General features: G+C 39.1%; 1 protein-coding gene across 5 annotated transcripts in view; it reads left to right on the forward strand.

Annotated features, from left to right (window-relative positions):
- DENND1A (DENN domain containing 1A) overlaps nt 1–22416 on the forward strand; it is a 615092-nt gene that overhangs the window by 29802 nt on the left and 562874 nt on the right. For 3 of the 5 annotated variants that reach the window (XM_058302406.2, XM_058302408.2, XM_058302405.2), the window contains exon 2: nt 19292–19362. In XM_058302406.2, coding sequence (XP_058158389.1) covers nt 19292–19362 — 71 coding nt within the window. Of the gene's footprint in view, nt 1–17251; nt 17415–19291; nt 19363–22416 lie in introns of those variants that run through there. The other 2 variants (XM_071217007.1, XM_071217008.1) reach the window with 2 other exon arrangements.

Consider the following 22416-nt stretch of genomic DNA (forward strand, 5'->3'; position numbering starts at 1 on the left):
CCAGGCTTGCCCAATCTGTTGTTGAATCAATCTAGTCAGTTTTTCATTTCAATTACTGTACTTTGCAGCTCCACAATTTCTGTTTGGTTCCTTTTTATAATTTCCATCTCTTTATTTTGGACAGCATTTTGGCAGCATTTTTCCAATTTCCTTTAGTTCTTTCACAATGGATTTTTTTAGCTCATTGAATATATTTAAGACAGTTGATTTAATGTCTTTGACTAATAATTCCAAATGTATGAACTTCCTCAGAAGTTCTCTTTTTCTTGTAATTGGGCCATACTTTTCCATTCTTTTGTTTTGTAATTTTTTTTTTTTTGAGAACGGGGAATCTGTTCTCAATAGAAAAATTGTTTTAAATCTGAGAATTTGGTTCTCCCAATTTTCTTGGAGTGATAGTTTTTATTTATTTTTTGGTTATTGTTGTTATTGTTGAGGAGGGCTGGACCATCAATTTGTGACTTTTCCAAATTATTTTTGCTCCTAACCTGGAATGTAAAGAGAAAAGTGGAAAAAAGTGGAAAAAAGAATAGGTATTGCCTCTTTGAGACTCCTCTGTTGCTTTTGCCTGAGGGGAGTTGGAACAATGGTGGCCCTCAGAGTGACCCCCAAGTGATCTGAAGTAGCCAGTCCAAAGTACTGATTGATCTGCGACCAGAACACACATACCGGTTTTTGGAGGACTAGGTCCTTTAGCACACCCTGACACCAGAAAGATATACTCAGAGCCCGGACTGCAGTCCCCATTGCTGCCTGCCATGTGATTGGAGGGTTGGGGGTGGGAGCTGATGCCTAGAGGGTGAAACCGATATTTACTGTAATTTACCAACCTCTTCTTCCAGCTCTTCCCAGGATGTTATACAGGGTCCCACTAGAGTCCAGAGTTTCAAAAATAGTTGATTCAGACAGTTTCTGCCAGTTCAATAGTAGTTTTGGTGGAGGGATGATTCCTGGAGCTTCCTACTCCACCATCTTACGAAAATCTACCTTTTCATCATCAATTTTGAAAAGAAATTACATTTTTACAACAAAAAGCAGGACGAGTATAATGTTAGATTAAGGACAGTTTCAAAAATTGAATTAAGTCCCCTTAAAATTATAAACATACCACACTTTCCCTATTTTTATTGTCTGCTCCTGACTAGAAAGGACCTCATTGCAGATTGTCCACAGAATGATGTTTTCAACTTGCAGATCCACAGCACTTTGTTTTATCACTTAAATGACACCTAATCATGTATTCCCTCATGAGAGCCTATGTTCAATTGTTAGTACCTTTATGTTTTGTTTTGACTCCTTGACTAGGTTGTAAGCTCCTTAAAAGCTAATATATGTGGGAAACGGACTTGGCCCAGTGGTTAGGGCGTCCGTCTACCACATGGGATGTCCGCGGTTCAAACCCTGGGCCTCCTTGACCCGTGTGGAGCTGGCCCATGCACAGTGCTGATGCGCGCAAGGAGTGCCCTGCCACGCAGGGGTGTCCCCCTGCGTAGGGGAGCCCCACGCGCAAGGAATGCACCCGTAAGGAGAGCCACCCAGCTCGAAAGAAAGAGCAGCCTAACCAGGAATGGCGCCGCCCACACTTCCCGTGCCGCTGACGACAACAGAAGCGGACAAAGAAACAGGACGCAGCAGATAGACACAGAGAATGGACAACTGGGGGGGGGGGGACTTAAAAATAAAATAAATAAATCTTTAAAAAAAAAAAGCTAATATATGTATGTATTTAGATTACTAATAAATATGTGTTGAATGAGTTAAATTTATTCGCCTCAGATGATATTTGAAACCTAGATGTATTTATAGAGCATACATCTGAGTATATCACGGCTCTAAATATTGTTTATTTCTTGAGAAAAAAGTTTTAGTATGAATCATAAGTCACTTACTCATCTCTGTTCTCCTCCTCTGGGAAATTCATTCAATTAACAAACTTACTGAGTGCTTGTTAAAAGCCAGGCCTTTTATTAGAGGCTGAAAATACAGCGATGAGGTAGAATACGTTTCCTGGTCTAGTGCCTCGTGTGTTCATATACGTGGAGAGCACAGAGTACTACCTGCAAAGCCTTATTCTATTGAACTTTGAAACAAGTCTTGTGATAATATCTCAAGAACAAGTGAGTTTTGTAGGGGAGGTAGAGAAGTCTTCAGAGAGGAGCCGGCATTTGTTCATTTATTTATTTATTCAACAGATATTTCATACATGCCTTCTATTTGGCAAGCACTATTTTAGATGAATCTTGAATGAATAGGAAGTTGCTAGGAGATAGAGCACATTTTAATCAGAAAAATTATGATCAGGAACATGCTCAGACCTGGGTTTGAGTTCAGACTCTGCTACTTACTAGGTATTTGTCCTTCGGCAAAGTTATTTATTTTCTTCAAGACTTTTATTACTTTTGTAAAATGCCATAAATCCTTCCTCACAGTGTAATTGTGTGGATGAAATGAATTGTGAAATAAAGTGCTCAACCCTTCTGAAATAGCTCAATAAGTAGTAGATATTATACAGGGCATGGAGTAATTGAGGCCTGTGCTCAATGTGATTGTAATGTGTGTGTGTGTGTGTGTTGGTAGGTTGTGGTGGCAGATGAGGCTGGATTGCAAACAAACTTTCATGTCATGTTAATGAGTACTGTTTGAATCTTGAGTATGTCAGGGAGGTTGGAGATTTATATCATACTTTTACCTTTATTTTTTAAACTGGTCAGTGGCATGTTAAGCTATAGTATGGTGGTTAGGAGCATGTACACTGGAGTCAAATTGTCTGGGTTCTAGTCCCAGCTGTATCACTTCTAAATGCTTGACTACAGGCAGGTATTTAAACCTATCTGTACCTTAGTTTCTTCATCTATAACCTGGATAATAAACATACCTGTCTTATATGTTTGTCAGAGGAAATCATATTTGTAACTGTGAAATATAAAACAGGCAAAAGTGGATCTATTTGGTAAGCCCTTTTCACTTCGCTTCCCTTCCCCCAAGACCTTTGAGACATAATGGCCCAATACTATGAAAACCCTTGCCTTAGAGCAAGATTTTCGCTTTATTATTTTTGAGTTGGACAAAGAAATTTTATAAGTTAGGAACTTGGGAAATTAGCATTTTTATTGGTGTAAATCATTGATGTAAATTACCATTTTGATGCAGAAATTTTGGAACTAAAATATTGCTTTATGTTTTGCAAATGGGGAAAAGACTTAGTATGATGCCTCAGGATGACATAGGATATCAGAACTGAAAGAGATCTTAGTGATCAGTTTAGAGATGAGGAAATTGGGCCCCAGAGAAGGAAGTCTTTAAAACCATGCTCTAGCCAGTCAACAGGTGCTCACATTTCAGACGTCCCAGCCCACTGTTGCTTTGCATTCATTTCTTGCCTAAAGCTGCACCGCCAATTTAGTGCCAGAGCCAGGGGAAGCAGACAGTTTTCACCATTCCAAGACTCATGATTCTTCAGCTGTATACCTCTTGCTATTTTGCTGTTTTACAGTGTGTATTTTTTCGACTTTAATGTTGATTGTGCTTGAAGGGTTATTTGATGAGTCTGTGTTTTGCCTTTTTTCCTCCATTTGGGCTGGGACCTCACTAGGAGCAGCTGATTTCCCAGACTTAGCCTGATGAGGTGTTTCCAGATGTCTTTCCTTATGTTGATAGGTTTTAATAGTTATGATTAAATGCCATGTATCAGGAAATCTAGAGTATAGGTCAATTGTGAAAAGTGAAGATGTTCTAAATTTAAAATGGGCATTTCATTATTTATCTGGGTGAGTAAACTGATCCAATGAAACTGACAATCATATGGAAAATTAAAGTTGTGTTTTCCTGTTAACACTTGTTATATTAAGTAGATAGCTGATACTTGAATGGGTAGCTCTTTCTTTAGTACCCTGTGCTGCAAACTTTTTTTTTTTTTAGATTTATTTTATTTATTTCTCTCCCCTTCTCCCCATTGTCTGCTCTCTGTCCATTCTCTATGTGTTCTTCTGCGTCCGCTTGCATTATCCGGTGGCACTGGGAAACTGCGTCTCTTTTTCGTTGCGTCATTTTGCTCTGTCAGCTCTGTGTGTGTGTGGCGCCACTCCTGGTTGGGCTGCGCTTTTTTCACGTGGGGTGACTCTCCTTATGGAATGCACTCCTTGCGTGAAGGGCACACCCCTACACGGAGGCGCCCCCTGCATGGGATGGCACTCCTTATGTGCGGCAGCACTGAGCGTGGGCCAGCTTACTACACGGGTCAGGAGGTCCTGGGGATCGAACCCTGGACCCTCTATATGATAGATGGGTGCTCTGTCAGTTGAGCCACATCTCCTTCCCTGCAAACTTTTAACTACCTTGGCTTCACTGGAATCTTGGTTCTTCTCAGCTTGAGGTGTCCATGTTGCTTGGGTTGCCCCTCCTTGTACCACAGCCTGGAAATCCTCTTATGGCAGTAAACTGGACAGTAGACTGGACAGAAGGGCTTTGCCCATATGTTTCCCCATCCTTCAGGGATTATTGTACTTTGTTGTCTGATCTTCAGTGTCTTAAAAAACATTGCTTTATATATTTTCTTTCTTTTTTGATTGTTTCAGATAGAAGGGTGAATCTGGTGCCTGTTAATCCATCTTGACTAGAAGTGGAATTCCAGTAAAATTTGACATACATTTATTTAAACTTTTGATGGCTGCTATTTCCTATAAGATGGTATATGATTTAGTACTATTATATATATATGTTATTTTTTAAAGTGTATGTTTCAAGGTCTTCCAAAGAGTGTCATGATTTCGAAGTCCTCTGCCTTCTTACAACATTTGAAAATGACTGTGTATCACAAAATACATAGGTTCCTAAACCTGATCATCAGAATTACTTTTCAGAAAATAGATTCCTAGATTTCATGAACCCTTAACTAGTGAATTGGTTTCCATGTGTGGAGCCTGGGAATCTGATTTTTAAAAAGCTTTCCAGGTGATCTGAGATTCTTAAGTCAGTATGGTGTAAGTAGAGCTGTTAAGAGTATGGCTTCTATGGTGGCTCTGCAGTCTATGCTGAGGAATCACCAAGGTCCGAATGCAGCAGTACTGGGGGAGGGATAAGTTCTTCTAGTAATGGGAACTCAGGACCAGGAAGGAAGGAGGAGCTCAAACATACTCCTGGGAGGCATCGGGAAGGTGGATCCACCATGAAATTCTTGGACCTCTGCTCACAGCAAAGTCATGGAGTTAATAACTAGATTGATCAGCAAAGGTTAGAATGAGGATAGAGAATGGGGAGCAGAGGATTAATTTGTGCAGAATTTGTAATAAGGTTGATTGTAAATGATTGGAATTGGATAGAAATGATGATAGCACATCAGAGTGAATGTAATTAGCAGTGCCAATATGGGGGTATGATTGTAACTGAAAGGGCAAGTTTAGGGTTGTGTATGTCTCTAGGATGTAATTAAAGGATGTAACATGAGATTGTATAACATAGCGAACCCTATTGCAGATGATGAGTGTGGCTAATAGAATAATGCTCTTCCATGAATCAGAACAAATGTACATTAATGTACATTAATGAACAAATGTACAAGATGTTAATAATAGGGTGGTATTTGAGCAAAAATGTACCTAAAGCAAACTATGGATTGTAGTGAATAATAAGAGATGAATATTTTTTTAATAACTTGTTAAAAAAAAGAATTATCCTAAGTGACAGAAACCAGGCACAAAGTATTGCATACTGTTTGTCTCCATGTATATAAATTGTAAATATATCAAGCTGGTGGAAGCCCTTTGTGCTGAGCACCAAATCAACCTAATTAAGGTTGACGACAACAAGAAACTAGGCCGTGAGTAGGCTTCTATAAAATCAATAGAGAGGAGAAACCATGTAAAGTGGTTGGGTGCAGTTGTGTGGTTGTTAAGGACTGTGACAAAGATTCTCAGGCCAAGGATGTCATTGAAGAATATTTCAAATTCAAGAAATGAACAAATAAACTTTGCTCTCAAAAAAAAAAAAGATATATATATAAATTGTAAATATAAGTAGTTAAAGATATGGAATTAGATTTGTGGCTATATATGGCAGGGGAAGGATAGAAGGGTTGAGAAGTACTGCTAACGGATAGGCTTTTTTTTCTTTTTTGGAGTAATGAAATGTTCTGCTATTGATTGTGGTGATACGTACACAACTCTGACCATTCCAAAAGCTACTGAATGTATACTTTGGATTGATTGTATGATTGGTGAATATATCTCAATAAAATTGCTTAAAAATAAAAAAGGACTGCTCATAAGCATGCTCAGGACTTTGGGCTCACCATCCTGAAGGCTTATTCAGTTGACTTCAGTGCTAACACAGCAGCCAGACACTATGGAAAGAGGTGAAAAGCAGGAAAATATTTGGACCTATAGTAAGTTTTATTTTGAAAAGATCACTGGGGTGATACATAGGTGTATATAGTTGCCAAAATGCATGGAACTGTACTGTAAAAATGGACACATATTATTTTATATATATATATAAGCATACCTGTAATTGTATGCATATAACTGTATAGTGTATGTATAAAATTGGTTAAAAACAAAAAGTTTGGATGTGAAGCCACACTGCTTGGGTTCAAATGTCAGCTTTCTTTTACAAACTCAGTGCCTTGGGCAAGCTTCTTCCTTGTATTTCAGTTTCCTTTCTTACCTGTAAAATGGGAATTATGGTAATAGTAGTTCTTTCATAGGGTTGTTGGGTAAGATAAGACATGAAAAGTGATTAGAACAATTCCTGATGCAAAGTTAAGCTGTCTGTAGGTGTTAACAAGGTTTGACAACTGCTTAGTCTTGTGTGGAGTATCCACTTTTATTAAATGAGAAGTGATAATAACTTCCCTCTCATAAACTTGGCCTGAGGATTAAATAAGAAAAATGTAAAAGCAAGTTAGCAGTGAAACAAGGGTTTCTAACTACATATTTCCATAAATAGTTTCACAAAACTCTTAAAAGTTGCATGTAGGGAAGTGGATGTGGCTCAAGTGATAAGGTTTCTGCCTACCATATGGGAAGACCCAGGTTTGATCCCTGTGGCATCTTGGTGGAAAAGAAGAAGAGAAAGCATGCCTGTGCGGTGAGCCGAGTGCCTGCGTGGTGAGCCGAGTGCCTGCGCAGTGAGCCAAGTACTTACACAGTGAGCCAAGTGTCCACGTGGTGAGACAAGTGCCCATGCAGCAAGCTCAGTATCCGTGTGGTGAGCCAGTACCTACACAAGTGAGTCGTTCAGCAAGATGATGATCCAACAAAAGAGAGATGAAGAGGAGAGTCAAGGTGAAGTACAGCAGAGACCAGGAACTGAGGTGGCACAATTGATAGGGAACCTCTCTCCACATCAGAGGTCTCCAAGATTGAATCCTGGTGAATCCTAGAGGAGAAAGATGAGAAGAGAAGACAAAAAGAAAAATAGATACAGAAGATCAAGCAGTGAATAGACACAGCCAAAAAAAAAAAAAAAAAAGCAGAGTGGGGGAGGGGAAGAGAAAAAGGAAAAAAAACTAAAAAAAAAGTTATATGTGAAAATTTTAAATTTGAATGCATTTTTCTGGGGAAGTGTGAAGCTTTTCAGAGCTCCTCAGGGTTCTGTGCTCCCCTCTCCAGTCTTAAGACTTGTTGCTCTAAACAATTGTTAGTAGTTTTTAGATAGGTAGCATGGTGTGGTGAAAAAGGAGTGGGCTTTCCAGTCTGAGAACTGAGATTCACATAGTGTCTCCTAGTCTTAATTTCCTTTTCTGTAAAACAGGGAAAATAATATTGTCCCACTACCTCACAAGGTTTTGACAATCAGCTTCTGACATGGGTGTGAGAATTCCAAGTTTACCATAAAGTATTAAACTGATGTTTGCATAATTACTGACTTAGGAGTTACATGCCTCATATCCAGAGAATTTTTGAGTGCTGTACATTACATTTGTTCAGTACTCTTTTCCTCTTTAGGGAGAGACTTTCTTCTGCAGTTTGGATAAAGTGGGAAATTCTGAGTGCCACAATCTATTTCTTATTTCTAAGATCCATTATTTCCCAGACTAATGTTTCTATTTGGATAACTTATTTTCTGGATTACTTGTCATAGCAGTATTTGAAAGTTTAATAGCTTATAGTGTTTGAAATATGCAATAATGTATGGATTTATAAAGCTTGTTATTGGTAAAGTGAAGCCATTTTACTTGTTATAATAAATAATAACCTTTACTTTGGTTTAGTACCTTATAGTTTATGAAGCACTTTCTCATTTTTTTTCTTTCGTTTTATCCCTGAAACAATTTTTTTTAAGGCCCTACTGGGGGATTGAACCCAGGATCTCATACATGGGAAGCAGGCGTGCAACCACTGAGCTTCTACATCTGCTTCCCCCTGAGACAACTTTTGAAATGAGCAGGATGGTATTATCTCTTTTCTTTTCTTTTCTTTTCTTTCTTTTTTTTTTGAGGTTCCAGGCCAGGGATTGAATCCTGGACCTTGTATGTGGGAAGCCAGTGCTCAACCACTGAGCCACATTGGCTCCCCTGAGTTGTTTTTTTTTTGTTAGTTTGCTTGTTGTTTGTTTGTTTTAGGAGGCACGGGAGACGAACCTGGGACCTTCCATATGGGAAGCAGGAGCTCAACTGCTTGAACCACATCTGCTCCTGGTATTATGTCTTGATGGGAAGAAAGCTGATGTTTGAATGGTTAAATGGCTTTTTCTAACCCCATAGTGAGTTTGAGTCCAGGCCTTCTAATGTTCAGTTTGGGGTTCTTTCTGTAGAGCCACACGTCCTTGGTAAAAGGCAGATCAGGGAAATTAGTATTAGTGAATGGGTATTTTAATTTTTTAATGAAAATTAAAAAAAAAAGTCAGAATCTTACAGAAAAGTTGCAAGTGCAGTACAAAGAGCTATTTTTTTTTTTTTTAATAAAAATCAATTGAGAGTAAGGTGCTGACCTGAGCTGCATCTCCCTTGAATTCTTTAGTGTGCATTTCCTATAAACAAGGACATTGTGGAACGTGGATGTGGCTCAAGTGATTGGGCTTCTTTCTACCACATGGGAGGACCCAGGTTCGATCCCTGGGGCCTCCTGGTAAAGGTGTGCCTGCGTGTGAGCCAGGCCCACGTGGCGAGCCATGCAGCAAGATGACACAAAAAGAGATGAAGGGGAGAGTCAAGGCAAGAGGCAATAAAAACCAGGAACTGAGGTGGTGTAAGTGACAGGGAACCTCCACATCAGAGGTCCCCAGGATCGAATCACTCTAAATCCTAGAGGAGAAAAATGAGAATAAAAGACAAAAAAGAGAAATAGATACAGAAGCTCACACAGCAAATGGACACAGCAAAAACAGCAGGGTTGGGGGTGGGGATGGGGGATAAAAGAAATCTTTAAAAAAATGAACAAGCAAAAACTCTATGGAGTGGGAAGTGGATGTGGCTCAAGCAATTGTGCTCCGTCTACCCCAGGGCCTCCTGGTGAAGGCAAGCTGACCTGTGTGGTGAACTGGCCTACGCCAAGTGCTGCCCCATGCAAGGGTGCTGCCCTGTGCAGAAGTGCTGTCCTGTGAAGAGTGCTGGCCCACACGGAGAGCTGATGCAGAAAAGAGACACAAAGGAGAGACAATAAGAGATGCAGCAGACCAGGGAACTGAGGTGGCACAAGAGAATGATCACCACTCTCCCACTCCAGAAGGTCCCAGGATCAGTTTCCAGAGCCGCCTAATGAGAATACAAGCAGACACAGAAGAACACACAGCAAATGGACACAGAGCAGACAATGGAGGGATGGGGGAGAAATAAATAAATCTTTAAAAAAGTCATTAAAAAAAACCAAAACTGCTGCCTATCACTGAGGCATGTGCAGGCTCTTTCTCTCTTGGAATGCAGCTAAACCTCTCCTTGCTTGCATGTTTTTGTACATTGTGGCATAAAAATCTTTCTATAAGGATAACTGGAAGGTAAAATCTCTGTACCTTTACTAGCAATATTTGTATGTCTCTCTTAATCTAATTCTGAGAACATGATTAGAAATGGAAAGTTAAGTGTCAAGTCTTGAAATGACTTGTTTGTATAATTACACAACTAAGTTAATCATTTTCTAACAAGTCTCAACAATGACTGCATTCTCCTGTGGAGGTGTTAACTTATGGGTTAGAAAGCACCCTTTGATACAGTGTTTTCAGTCTGGAAAATGGCATTAATTTCAGAGTCCCATGAAACAAATGGAGATTTGTTGGAAATATTAACACTACCTTTTTGCTTGTTTGTCTAGCTCAAAGGAATCAATGTTTATTAGGTGATATTTGCTAGCACATTCTGAAATGTATACAGTTTCTTTGGACCATGTTGTCAACCTTAAGACAGTTCAATTGGTATGAATTTTGAAATATACCTCTGCCCCTTCAGTGTATAAGCTTGAGTCAACTGAAGAAACACTGTTCTGAAGTCAAATATTACTCTAATCTGTAGAGAATAGATTACTATTTTACTTGATAAATACTATCTGGTTTGAAGTTTTGCAGGCTGTGATATGAGTAAGGTGTCCTAAAACTCAGTTTGTTTCAGATTGTGTCTCTAAGTAATACTTAAAAGAATTAGGGTTTAGCATTCTGGAATGGTTACCATGTGCAGCACAGCTTCATTTTGTGAGTAGTGTTATATTTTCTCCTAATCTCGTAATATGTTGTAATTGAAGAATAGTAGATCCTAACTGAAAGCTGATGATCCAGCAGAGTGATCAATAGCATGATGCTTTAAAAAACCATTAAGCTTCCCTGCTGCCTGACTATTGTCAAAGCCTTTGTCTGTTTTATGATTTCAAGCTGAGTGTACTTAATCATTTTGAGAACATGGCCCTGAGCTCTGAGGAAGGCCCTTCCAGTGAATAACTGAGAATTGTGCTCAGAAGAGTGGCAGTCAATAGAAATGCTCTCTTGGCTTACTCTTGGGTTTCATTCTCTTAGAAGTAAGAACTGTGCAGACCTCCCTTCTTTCAAACGCATTTTGACTTGTTTGTGTGTCATTTTTCCAGCATTTTAGCAGCTAATGCTGTTGTCAGTAGGTGTGACTTATTGATACCTCTGACTCCAAAGGAAACCGTTTTTAAAGAGTAAGTCAGGTGTAAGCAGTGTGTATTCAGTAAACTACATCTTGTCAGAGAAAGAGAAGCAGAATTCTTGGGAGCTGGAGAGTACCTGTCAGATGTTGGAGGAGAACTCATTCATCAAATGTTTATTATGTCAGGTGCTTGACTAGTGTTCTGAGAAGACACAGTTGGTGCCCTCAGGTTGCTGCCAGTCTAGGGGGGAGGACATATTTAATTAGCAATGCCCCAGTGGTTCTCAACCTTGGCTGCACATTAGAGTAACTTGGGAGCTTTAAAAAATACTAATGCCTGGAGATTCTGATTCAGTTGGTCTGGGATGTGGTCTGGGCATCAGGGTTGATGTGGAAAGAGCCATGAGAGAGGGAAACACAGGGTGCCTGGAGCGCATAGAGGAAGGGCACTTAACTCAGATTGGGTTGGGCTGGAAGTAGGGGGAGGTTGGAGAAAGCTTCTCAGAGAGGAGGAAATGCCTGAGCTGAGGCTTGAAGAATGGATTTGCCAAGTGAAAAAGGCTGGAAAGACTGTTTCCTGCAGAAGTGCAACTAAATAATGTAGAGTAGTAAAGTGATGAGTGCTTTTCGAGTCAGTGCCTCGCTGTCTTTGCCACTTCTTCCCTTTGGCTTTGGCTAGTTTAACCTCTTTGAGCGTTAATATCCTCCTCTCCTACCGCTGAGGTAATAGTACATATTTTATAGGGTTGTTGAAGCTTGACTGAAAGAAAGCATAGTGCTAAAGATCATGCCTGGCATGTAGGAACCACTCGGTAAGTGGTAGTATTTTTTATATTATTACTAGAGAAGCATTATTATTATTGATACTATTATTAGAGAATCAGAGCATGGTTTATTCAGAGAGTTGCAAGTAGTTCTGTGTGGTTGGATCTTTGGGTTTAGGGTGTAAGACACCGGGGAACGGCAAAAAAAAGATGCTGGCAGATGGGCAGGCTTCTAGATCTTAGAGAACATAGGAGTGTAAAGCAGTTAATGGGGTATCAAGGCCGAACCAGGACATTTCCATAGTAATATGTTAAGATATATAAAAAATGTTCTGGGAAGCGGACTTGGCCCAGTGGTTAGGGCGTCTGTCTACCATATGGGAGGTCCGCGGTTCAAGCCCCGGGCCTCCTTGACCCATGTGGAGCTGGCCCATGTGCAGTGCTGATGCGCATAAGGAGTGCCGTGCCGTGCAGAGGTGTTCCCCGCGTAGGAGAGCCCCACGCGCAAGGAGTGCGCCCGATAAGGAGAGCTGCCCAGTGCGAAGGAAGGTGCAGCCTGCCCAGGAATGGTGCCGCCCACACGGAGAGCTGACACAAGATGACGCAACAAAAAGAAACACAGATCCCTGTGCCACTGATAACAACAGAAGCGGACAAAGAAGGCGCAGCGGATGGACACAGAGAGCAGACAAACTTGGGGGGTGGGAAGAAATAAAAAAATAAATAAAAAAAAAAAATGTTCTGGGAAAACTTGGGTCCGTATTGGAAAATTGGCTCTAAACATGGTATTCTCAGCATCATTACATGTACCAAATTAGCAGTGAGTGTTAATAGGACAGAAATAGGATTTCGAGTTCCTTTAGCCAAGTAGTTAAAAATATGGAGCATCTTGAAGAATAATGGAGGAATAAACAGACTCAGGGTAGTCCCAGAGATCCTCAGAAATTGTTAGTTCCTAATTGTATATAGGCTTAATGAAAATATTAAGTAAGAGTCACTTGGCCATTTGCATTTAGAGGAGACACTTTTAAATTTATTTTTTGATTTGCAGAGAAGTAAAAAATGGTCCCATCTGCATTGGCTTTACTGGCCCTTAAAATAACTTATGTATATTTGTTGGTATGTTATGTAACTTGTCACAACATTAGTCATCATTTTTTCCATAAGGCAACATGTAAACAATCATGGATAGGCATGACTAGAACTTCTAATTATGGTCCAATTTGTTCTTAGTGTTTTAGTCAGCCTTTTTCTTTCTTTCTATGAGAGACTGCCATAATCTTTGGCTCCATGAGATAGAACTCTTCCAGCTATTTGAACTGAATAAAAAACTTAGGTGACTTTATTAATAATAATTTATTAGAATGAGGGAGCAACTGTGGATAAGAAGAGAAGCAGAGTAAGCGTCATTTTTTCCATTAGGTTGGTGCAAAAGGAATTGCCGTTTCAGACTGTGAATTTTAAATCATTGTAACTAGACTCAAACACATCTTTATTAATCAAAATAGGAACCATTACAATCAATACATTTTGCCAGTGAGCAATAAGTCTGTTTATTCCTGTAGCTTAAAAATCCATGCTTCAGGATTCGACGAATTCTTGGGAAGCATTTTCTACACCCTGCTGGTTGAAATGAAATGCATTTTCCCTGCAAAAAGTTGTCAAGATGCTTGAAGAAGTGGTAGCTGCTTGGTGGGAGGTCACACGAATATGGCGGATGAGGCAAAATTTCGTAGCCCAATTTGTTCAGCTTTTGAAGCGTTGGTTGTGTGACATGTGGTTGGACGTTGTGGAGAAGAATTGGGCCCTTTCTGTTGACCAGTGCCAGCTTCAGGTGTTACAGTTTTTGGTACATCTCATCGATTTGCTGAGCATACTTCTCAGATGTAATGCCTTCACTGGGCTTTAGAAAGCTGTAGTGGATCATACCTGCAGCAGACCACCCAACAGTGACCATGACCTTTTTTTGGGTGCAAGTTTGGCTTTGGGAAGTGCTTGGAGCTTCTTCTCTGTCCAACCACTGAGCTAATTGTTGCCAGTTGTCATATAAAATCCACTTTTTGTTGCACGTCACAATCTGATTGAGAAATGGTTCATTGTTGTTGCACAGACTAAAAGAAGATGTCATTTCAAAATGACGATTTTTTTTTCAAATGCCGAACAACCATAGAATGGCCAGTGTGGAGTTCTATGGCAACTTCTCGTGTAGTTTAAGAGGATCAGCTTCGATGATTGCTCTCATTTGGTCATTGTCAACTTCCAATGACTGACCACTATGCTCCTCATCTTCAAGTCTCTCGTCTCCTTTGCAAAACTTCTTGAACCACCACTACACTGTACGTTCGTTAGCAGTTCCTGGCCAAATGCGTTGTTGGTGTTGCGAGTTGTCTCCACTGCTTTACAACCCATTTTGAGCTCAAATAAGAATATTGCTCGAATGTGCTTTCTGTCTAACATCATTTCCAAAGTCTAAAATAAATACAAATAAACAGCAAGTATTAAGTCAGTAGCAAAAAAAATAAAGCAAGAAATGCGCGTTAAAATGATGTATAGTATAACCACATTTATTTAAGAATGTATGCCAATATGAAACAGCAAATATCAACAGTGCAAAACCGCACAATGCAACACTGCAATTGCTTTCACACCTAATACAAATGTCTTTAAAAAAAACTTATTGCAAAAGCATGTTGAAATGATGGATTACTGAGCCATACCCTGGGTTTATTCTAGGTCACGTGTACTAAATTATTTGGAAGAAGTGTTCCATTTAGTTAGATAGTTGATCAGTGGTTTTCAAAGTGTGGTCACTGGCCCAGCATCACTATTACCTGGGTGCTTATTAGAAACTCTGGGGGTGGGGTGCAGAAATCTATCTTTTAACTATCCTTCCAGGTAATTCCGATTCATGCTAAAGTTTGAGAGCTATGGAACTAGATGATTGCAGTTATTGTTTGCTGAAGTCTTCTTAATCCCTAGAAGGGTGGTCTGTATGTTCTTTATTCCTTCCACCCAATTTTTGTTGAAGAGTGGCTGTGTGTCATGCATTGTTTAGGTACTGGGAAAATACTAGTGGACATAGGAGATAAGAGTCCTGCTCGCATGCAGCTTACCATTAGAAGATGGACTTTCACAATAAACAAGATGGTGATAGGTCTGACACGAAGAATTAAAATTGCGTGGTGTGATAGAGAATGTGTGGTGGTGAGGCTATTCTGAGAAGTTCAAGTATAAGCTAAGTTTTAAATGACAGGAAGGGCCAGCTATGTGAAGATGGGTGGTGACGCCCTTTCCAAGCAGAGAAACAACTGAAAGGACCAAAAGACAGGAATGAGTTTGGTGTGTTTGAGGAACAGAAAGCAGGCCCTTGTGGCTCGACTGTAGTAGGCAAGGAGAAGGAGGTTTCAAATGAAGTTGAAAAAGTAGGCAGAGGTGAGATCACACAGGACCTTGTAGACCCTTGTAAGAACTTTGAATTCTACTTTGAATGATATGAGATGTTTTGGGGAGGCTTTGAGCCAGAGGACTGCCGTAATTTGACCTTTAAAAGGATTAGTCAATATATTGAGCTCTGATTGTAGGAGGAAAGAGTGGGGAGGAAGCAAGGAGACCAGTCAGGAGAGTACTGCAGTAATCAGGTTTGGAGATGATGGTGATCTGACAAAGATGGTAGAATTGAGGCTGAATTTTGTGATTCTGGATAAATTTTAACGGTATATGCTGGTTAGCATATACAACAAAGAGAGGAGTCAAAGGATGATACTAAAGGGAGAAATGGAAAGGACAAATGAGTTTATATGGCTATGAGTCTCCAAAAAAGAGTCGGGTGGTCATCAGAGGGGTAATGCTTACACATGCCTCAGCAGGGTACCAGAGACAGCCAAAGTAGATAGAAACCCAGGTACTGGTTCTCTTGAGGGCTACGGAGACCCACAAGTTCTGTGGTCATGGCAGATGGCTCTGGAGTTCAGGACCATGTCAGTTGGCTCTACTTTGGAATTTGTGGCCCTGAGTGTGATGGAGTTGGATTCAGATATGACCTTTCTACACATGCCTCTTCTGTTACTTCTACCGGACCTGTGGTTGGTGTTTAGATTGGTGTCTACTTGGGAGACCTGAATCTCTGGACTGTCCATGTGATAGCCAGGCCCTGAGCCTCAGCAGACTTGCAACTCCTACCTTCTGGTTTGTTGGATTTACCCTGGCCAGCTGACAGGGAGGTGAAGAGGGTCAGCCACCACACCAAGGAGCCAAGAGTGCCTACAGCTGCCAGTAGGAGAATTGCATCCATCATCCATGTGGAATCTAAGCCCCCTCTTGATGTAGAGGGGGACTGGACATAACCATCCCGGGGTCCACAGGTTGGAGGAATAGAGTATGGATTAGATTGGACTTACTGGTGTTATGCTGGGGAACTATTGTGATTTTGTAAGGGAAGAAATTGTAATATTGATGTGGAGAAAGTGGCCATGGTAGCTGCTGATGGTAGGGAGAGGGAAGAAGAGATATGATGTGGGCACATTTTCAGGATTTGGAGTTGTCCTGGGTGGTGCTGAAGGGACAGATGCTGGACATTGTGTGTCCTGCCATGGCCCACTGGGTGTACTGGGGGAGAGTGTAGACTACAATGTAGACCACTGTCCATGTGGTGTAGCAGTGCTCCAAAATGTATTCACCAGGTGCAGTGAATGTGCCATGATGATGGAAGAGGTTGTTGAAGAGGGTGTAGTGGGGTAGGGGGCTGGGTGGTATATGGGGATCTCATATTTTTTGAATGTGACAATTAAAAGAAAATAAAGGAGAGAGAGAAAAAAGGATGAAACTAAGTTTTTTTAGACTGAATAATTGATAGATCTCAGGAAATACAAGTTTGAGAACCAAAAGCACAATATTAAATTTGACATGCTTCTTAGATATCCAAGTGGGGTGTTGACTAGGCAGTTGGATAGAGCATTCCAGAGCCAGGGAAGAAGTCAGGTTGGAGATATGAATTTGAGGCTTGTCAGCATTTACATAGTAATTAAAGCCAAGCGATTGAATGAGATCATCTAAGGAATGAGTGTAGATAAAGAGGTCCAGGACTAAATTTGAGGGTAAGAGAACTTTACAATGAGAAGGAACCAGCCAAGGAGCAGCCAGTAAGGGAGGAGGAGAAACAAGAGAGAGTGATGTCCTGGAAGGCAAGTGAAGAAAGTATTTCAAAAGGAGGGAAAGTTAATCCAGTGTGTCCAGAAATGCTGAGGTTGAGTAACACAAGCCCTGAGAATTGACCGTGTCAGCATGTTAGCAATTTGGAGGTCATTGGTAACCTTGGCAAGCTGTGTTAGTTGTGTGGTGGGTTCAGAAGCCTGCTTGAAGTGTGTTGAAGAGAGAAGGGGAAGAGAAGCAGCAGAGGTAATGAGGAGAGACAATCTTAGGACAGTCATTTAGAAATCGCGGATCTCTACAAAAATGCCTTAACCTAGTGGTGCTCTAGTGTTTTAAATTTGGTATAAAATACCTTTGCATGTTTATGATGTTTATTTTACTCTTTCACATGGGCAAAAACACATTTAAAAGTGGAAGTTGGAGTGAAAAATGTGTGAACGCTCTGAAGACCCTCCATGGAGTCCTAGAGTCTTGTGAGCACATTTTGAAAACTGTTGCCTTGATCCAGAGAAATGACATTTTGAGGTGAAATTCAGCCAGTTGTAAAATCAGAAAGGTATTTTTAGGTTTCAGAGCTAAGCTTCCTGATGCTTCTCAGATTATAGAACCTTTTATTTACGAATGAGAACCAACCTGCCTTTCTTTCATCAAACCTTCTACTTTGAGATCATTTGAACAAGAGGAACATTTCCATGTTATACATGGTATTTTCTGTTATTTAAATGTATTTTCCACAAATGTTTGCTGGCCAAACATGCTAAAGTGGTATGTAATTTTGTTCCCTCTTGTAGGGAAAAAGAGCAAAAAAAAAAAAAAAGTTTTTTTAAAGGCCGTTTTGAAGTTTCAGTTTACTTTGTTGTATTTCTTTTAAGATGCTCTGAATTTAGTGTCTGATTTTTTAAAACTGTGTTTTACCCAGTATATTTAAATACCTTGAATTTTAGAGCAGCCAACTCATTTCTCTGCTTAAAGCAAAAGCCCAAGTTTCTTTTCAGTGAAGAAATGATGATCTTTCACTAGAGAAATAAATAGATCCCAGAATCACAAAACATAAATTTTCTTTGTACTCAGAAGGAAATAGGTAGTATTAGCATATTTTGTTACATCTAAGACGCACTGATTATAAGATGCACTATTTTTTTATGTTACTAATAAGATATGCTAATGATTAGAATTGTAAGATATAAATTGTAAGAGATGTTAAAATGTGAAAAAAAAATCATCTTTTTTAGAGTTTATGAAATACAGAATTTGAGAACCAGAAGGAGTGAATTCTGGTACTGCATGTTTTTAGTTAGCTGTGAGACCACAGGTAAACCACTTAGACCCTCTTTCCTTCAGGTTCCTCACCTATCTGGTGAGGGTAATGCCTGGTCTGCCTACCTTACAGAATTATTATGAGGATGAAAAAAGATAAATGAGATACAATTTCTTGGAAAAGTAGAATCTACTGGGAAAATTCAAGGTATTTATGTGATTTAAATTAACTCAGATCTTATTTGACCTTTATTGCTAGATTTAAAATAGAATTCAATTATAAACATTTGAAAGTACAACATTTTCATCTGCTGCCTGGTTTTTGTTTAATTTGGAAATAGTGTTTTATTGTAGTTTTAGAATTAAAGAAAAAAGAGCATATACCAAGATAATATAATGCTGATGTTCTCATCACTCAGAAGTAACAACTATTAACATTTGGTCAATGCTGTGATCTTTTAAAAAACTTATTATGAAATATTTATGACATAAATACATGAATATAATAATTAACATTCATACACTTACCATTCATATAGATGGATCCTCCTATGCAGGAAAAGTGTCTGACATTTATATAGCATCCTGTTTTCTCAATAGCCAGAGAGAGAGGATATTGCTCCCCACGTTTTGTCTTTAAAACCTGTAAATAAGCAAATTTATTTTGTCATATGACTGTTTTATCTTAGAATAGTGGGAGGACGGCTCCTTTGTGCTGGTGTTGCCTTGGTCTGAGTTTCCTCAAAATTTCACCTATGGCTTTGGAAATCAGCTGTGGAAACTTGAAACATTACACCTGTAATATCATAGTAATGGCTAGCCTTCGTGTGCCAGACATGGTGCCTAGGCAATTTTGGTTTAGTTTCTTTAAGTTTCAAAATTATTCTTCTGGGTAGGTGGTCTCATTTCATAGATTAGAAAGGTGTAGCTTGGGGGAAGATGTGGCAAGCTGAGTAACTTGTCCAAAGTTCTATAGCTATTAAATTGTGGAGCTAATGATGTTAGTCAAGGTCTGCCTTGTACCATGGCCCACATGTTCTATACCATGCTGCCTCTATCCTTGCCAGTAATCATGACTTTGTTTCTTTTCTAGGCAAAATCCAGATACCACATTTGAAGTGTATGTTGAAGTGGCCCATCCTGGGACAGGTGGCACTCTTTCAGGTACTTGCATGTTTGATTCTGATCTGATATGTTTACTTATGTGAGATAGACATGCACATGGGAGTATATGTGAAGATTTAAAATTGTTACTTATCTTTAATTATGTTTGAGTCCTTTCCCCTTTTATTTGTACCCACATCATCCTAGGAAGAATGGAAACTAGCAATTTGAACAATTTAAATTGAGTCACTGCCACAACAGGCTTGAAGTATGGCTTTACTCATTGTGACTATTGGTCTTGGTTTGCATCTTGCACAGATATCTGTAAGTCACCAATAGTGTGAAATATTGTTACCTTGTTAATGAGGAAGGCTTAGAATTAGGTTGTAGGATACAGAAACATAAAGGGAACTCTCTGCCACTAAATTGAAAAGAGATGTTTGAAATGGACTTGATTTAGTAAGTCTTAGGTTCTTTTGTTAAGAAGGTTGGAAATTAATTGAACAGAACACCTGGCTTTAGCTTTTGGACTAATTTTGACGTTTTTATTTGGACAACAGGGTCTTAGGTAAGGTTAGGGTGTCTGAGTATATCAGTTCTCAACCTGAAATCTATCTTGGTTAGTGAGAAAAATAACCTTGTGACCTAGTGTTCCTTTTCTTGGTGGCTAAGAAAATGATGCATTTTGCAGAGTGTATGTTAGAGAGCAACTCTTGGTCTCCACCACAAAACATCTGCAGGTATTATTTGGTGTTTAGGGAAAGTGAATCTGCTTGGGTAGAAACTTGGCCCAATCATGATTCCATGGTATTTCTGTCCTTAATTGACTATACAGCATGGGCATGCTTCCTCTCTCATTATTGTAATAATCATAAAAGTAGCTACCTTTTATTGAGTACCTGTTCTATTATCCTATGTGCTTGACATATATATTGTCAATCCTTACATACAACCCTTAAAAAGATAGTCGGGTGGCATTCCAATATACTTATGAGAAAATAGATTCTTAGTTAGGTTAAATAAGTTACCAAGATCTTGTAGCTACTGTGTGGGATAGCAGGGTTTTTGGTGCAATTTCTCTTTACTGTGCTAAATTGCCTTTTTTTTTTTTGGGTAATGTCTTTATTTAAATTGCCTTCTTGAGAGCAGCAACCAAGTTGTACATAGTGTCCCATGTTTTCTCCAGGGCTTCGCACACTGTTCACTCAGTATTTGTTAAATAAATGAATTTCCCTCAGTAGCAAAATTGATTTCACTGTGTATGCTCAGCCTCCTGGATTATCTGTCGAATGAAGGCTATGAGATGTATTACAAATTTATGGTCATTCTAGAATTACAAAGCCAACATCCATATTATTAATGTTAAATTTTCTGATTTTGATAATCAGCAAATTTAACATTGGTTTGGAAAGGAAGTGTATGTTACCAGGTGTGTACATGTAGAAGCACCTCTGTGGGATGACTTCACAGAGTGACCATTTATGACAGATGTGATTTGACAAATAATTTTAAGGACAAAAAGATGATCTTATTTCTACAGTTGCTAATGTTTTTCCCTTCTAATGCTCTAGGCTTCTTTTCCCCCAAAGTTAAATGCATCATTTTAACATGAACAAAATTTGAAAGGCACAAATGAGACAGAAGAATGAACAAAGTAAAAATGAAATGAAAGTCTTTATTTTACCCCATATTCCTGCCATCTAGCTCCTCTTTGCATAGACAACTTATATTCTTGTTTAACCCTTTTTTTAAAAATTTTTATTATGAAAATATCTTAAAAGATAAAAGTTACAAGAATAGTCCAGTGCATATGCCTTTCCCCTAGATTCAACAACTATTGTTATTTTGCCATATTTGCTTTATCATTCTATATGTATATCCATATTCTTTTTGTTGAATCATTTGAGAGTAAGTTGCAGACATTATGACCCTTCACCTCCAAGTACTTCAGGGTATACCTCTCTTATATAACCATAGTACAATTATCAAAATCAAAAAGTTAACATTGATAATATGTCAGTTGTCCATATTGAAATTTAATCTACTGTCCCAATAATGTTACATAAGTGCTATAGCATTTCTCCCTCTGATCTAGATTGTAATCCATTATCATGCATTTCATTTTGTTTTCATGTCTCTTTAGTTTCTTTCAATATGGAATAATTTTGCAGCCTTTCTTTGCTTTTTTTTGAAGAATTTGGGTCTGTGCTTTTGTAGAAAGCCTCTGTATTTGGATTTGTCTAATTGTATCCTTATGACTAGATTACGGTTATGCATTTTAGGCAGGAGTATTTTAAAAGGGATGTTGTATTCTTAGTGCATCATATCAGTAAGCATAGTTCTACCATAATATAAGGCATAAAACTTATGTGTACATTTTAACAGTTTATGAAGTGAGTATCCATGTTACCCAGGAAATATAAGATTGCCTGGTTATCAGGGAAGACTGGTGCTGACATGAGGGGCCCCTGCCCTGGCCCTGTGTTACACAGGGCTCTGCTTTGGCCCCCCTTTCACTGCGCCTCTTTGCATTGGGCCAGGTGTCTGTGCCCATCAGGACCCTGAACCCTTCCACTCTAGACTAGGCTTCCAGTATCCAGGATCTTAGAATTCCTTGTTTGGATGGCCCAGAATCTTTTTCCAGAGCCTGTATAAGCCTCTTCTTTGGGGTCAGTCTTCCTAAGGGTGGTTGGTTTTCTCAGCACCATTACCTTCCTATGGAACTCTGAGGAATTTAAGAATTTTCAATGTAAATCTGACCTTCTAGATGGTTATAAAGGTATATTTGTCAAAATAGCATAGATTGTATTTTATTTAATAGTGTATCTTGTTTTATAACTTTTAAGTATTTAAATATTCAGACATATGGTATGTGGGCCTCTCTTTGAACTCTTGCTTAGGCCCTACAAATATCAGAGATGGGTTTGGCCAGCACTCCAGAGGTTTCTCCTTCTCTTTCTCCAGAGAAATGATAGTGATAATCATTTTCTTTGCTTTGGTTTTGCCATATATACATTTATACACACCTCCTTGAAAAAATATAATTTAGTTTTGTCTGTTTCTGAACTCTATAGAAATAGAATTATTCTGAATATAGTTTTGCTGCTTTTATGC

Source organism: Dasypus novemcinctus, chromosome 8 (genome assembly GCF_030445035.2).
Source record: "Dasypus novemcinctus isolate mDasNov1 chromosome 8, mDasNov1.1.hap2, whole genome shotgun sequence".
Classification (NCBI taxonomy): Eukaryota; Metazoa; Chordata; class Mammalia; order Cingulata; family Dasypodidae; genus Dasypus; species Dasypus novemcinctus.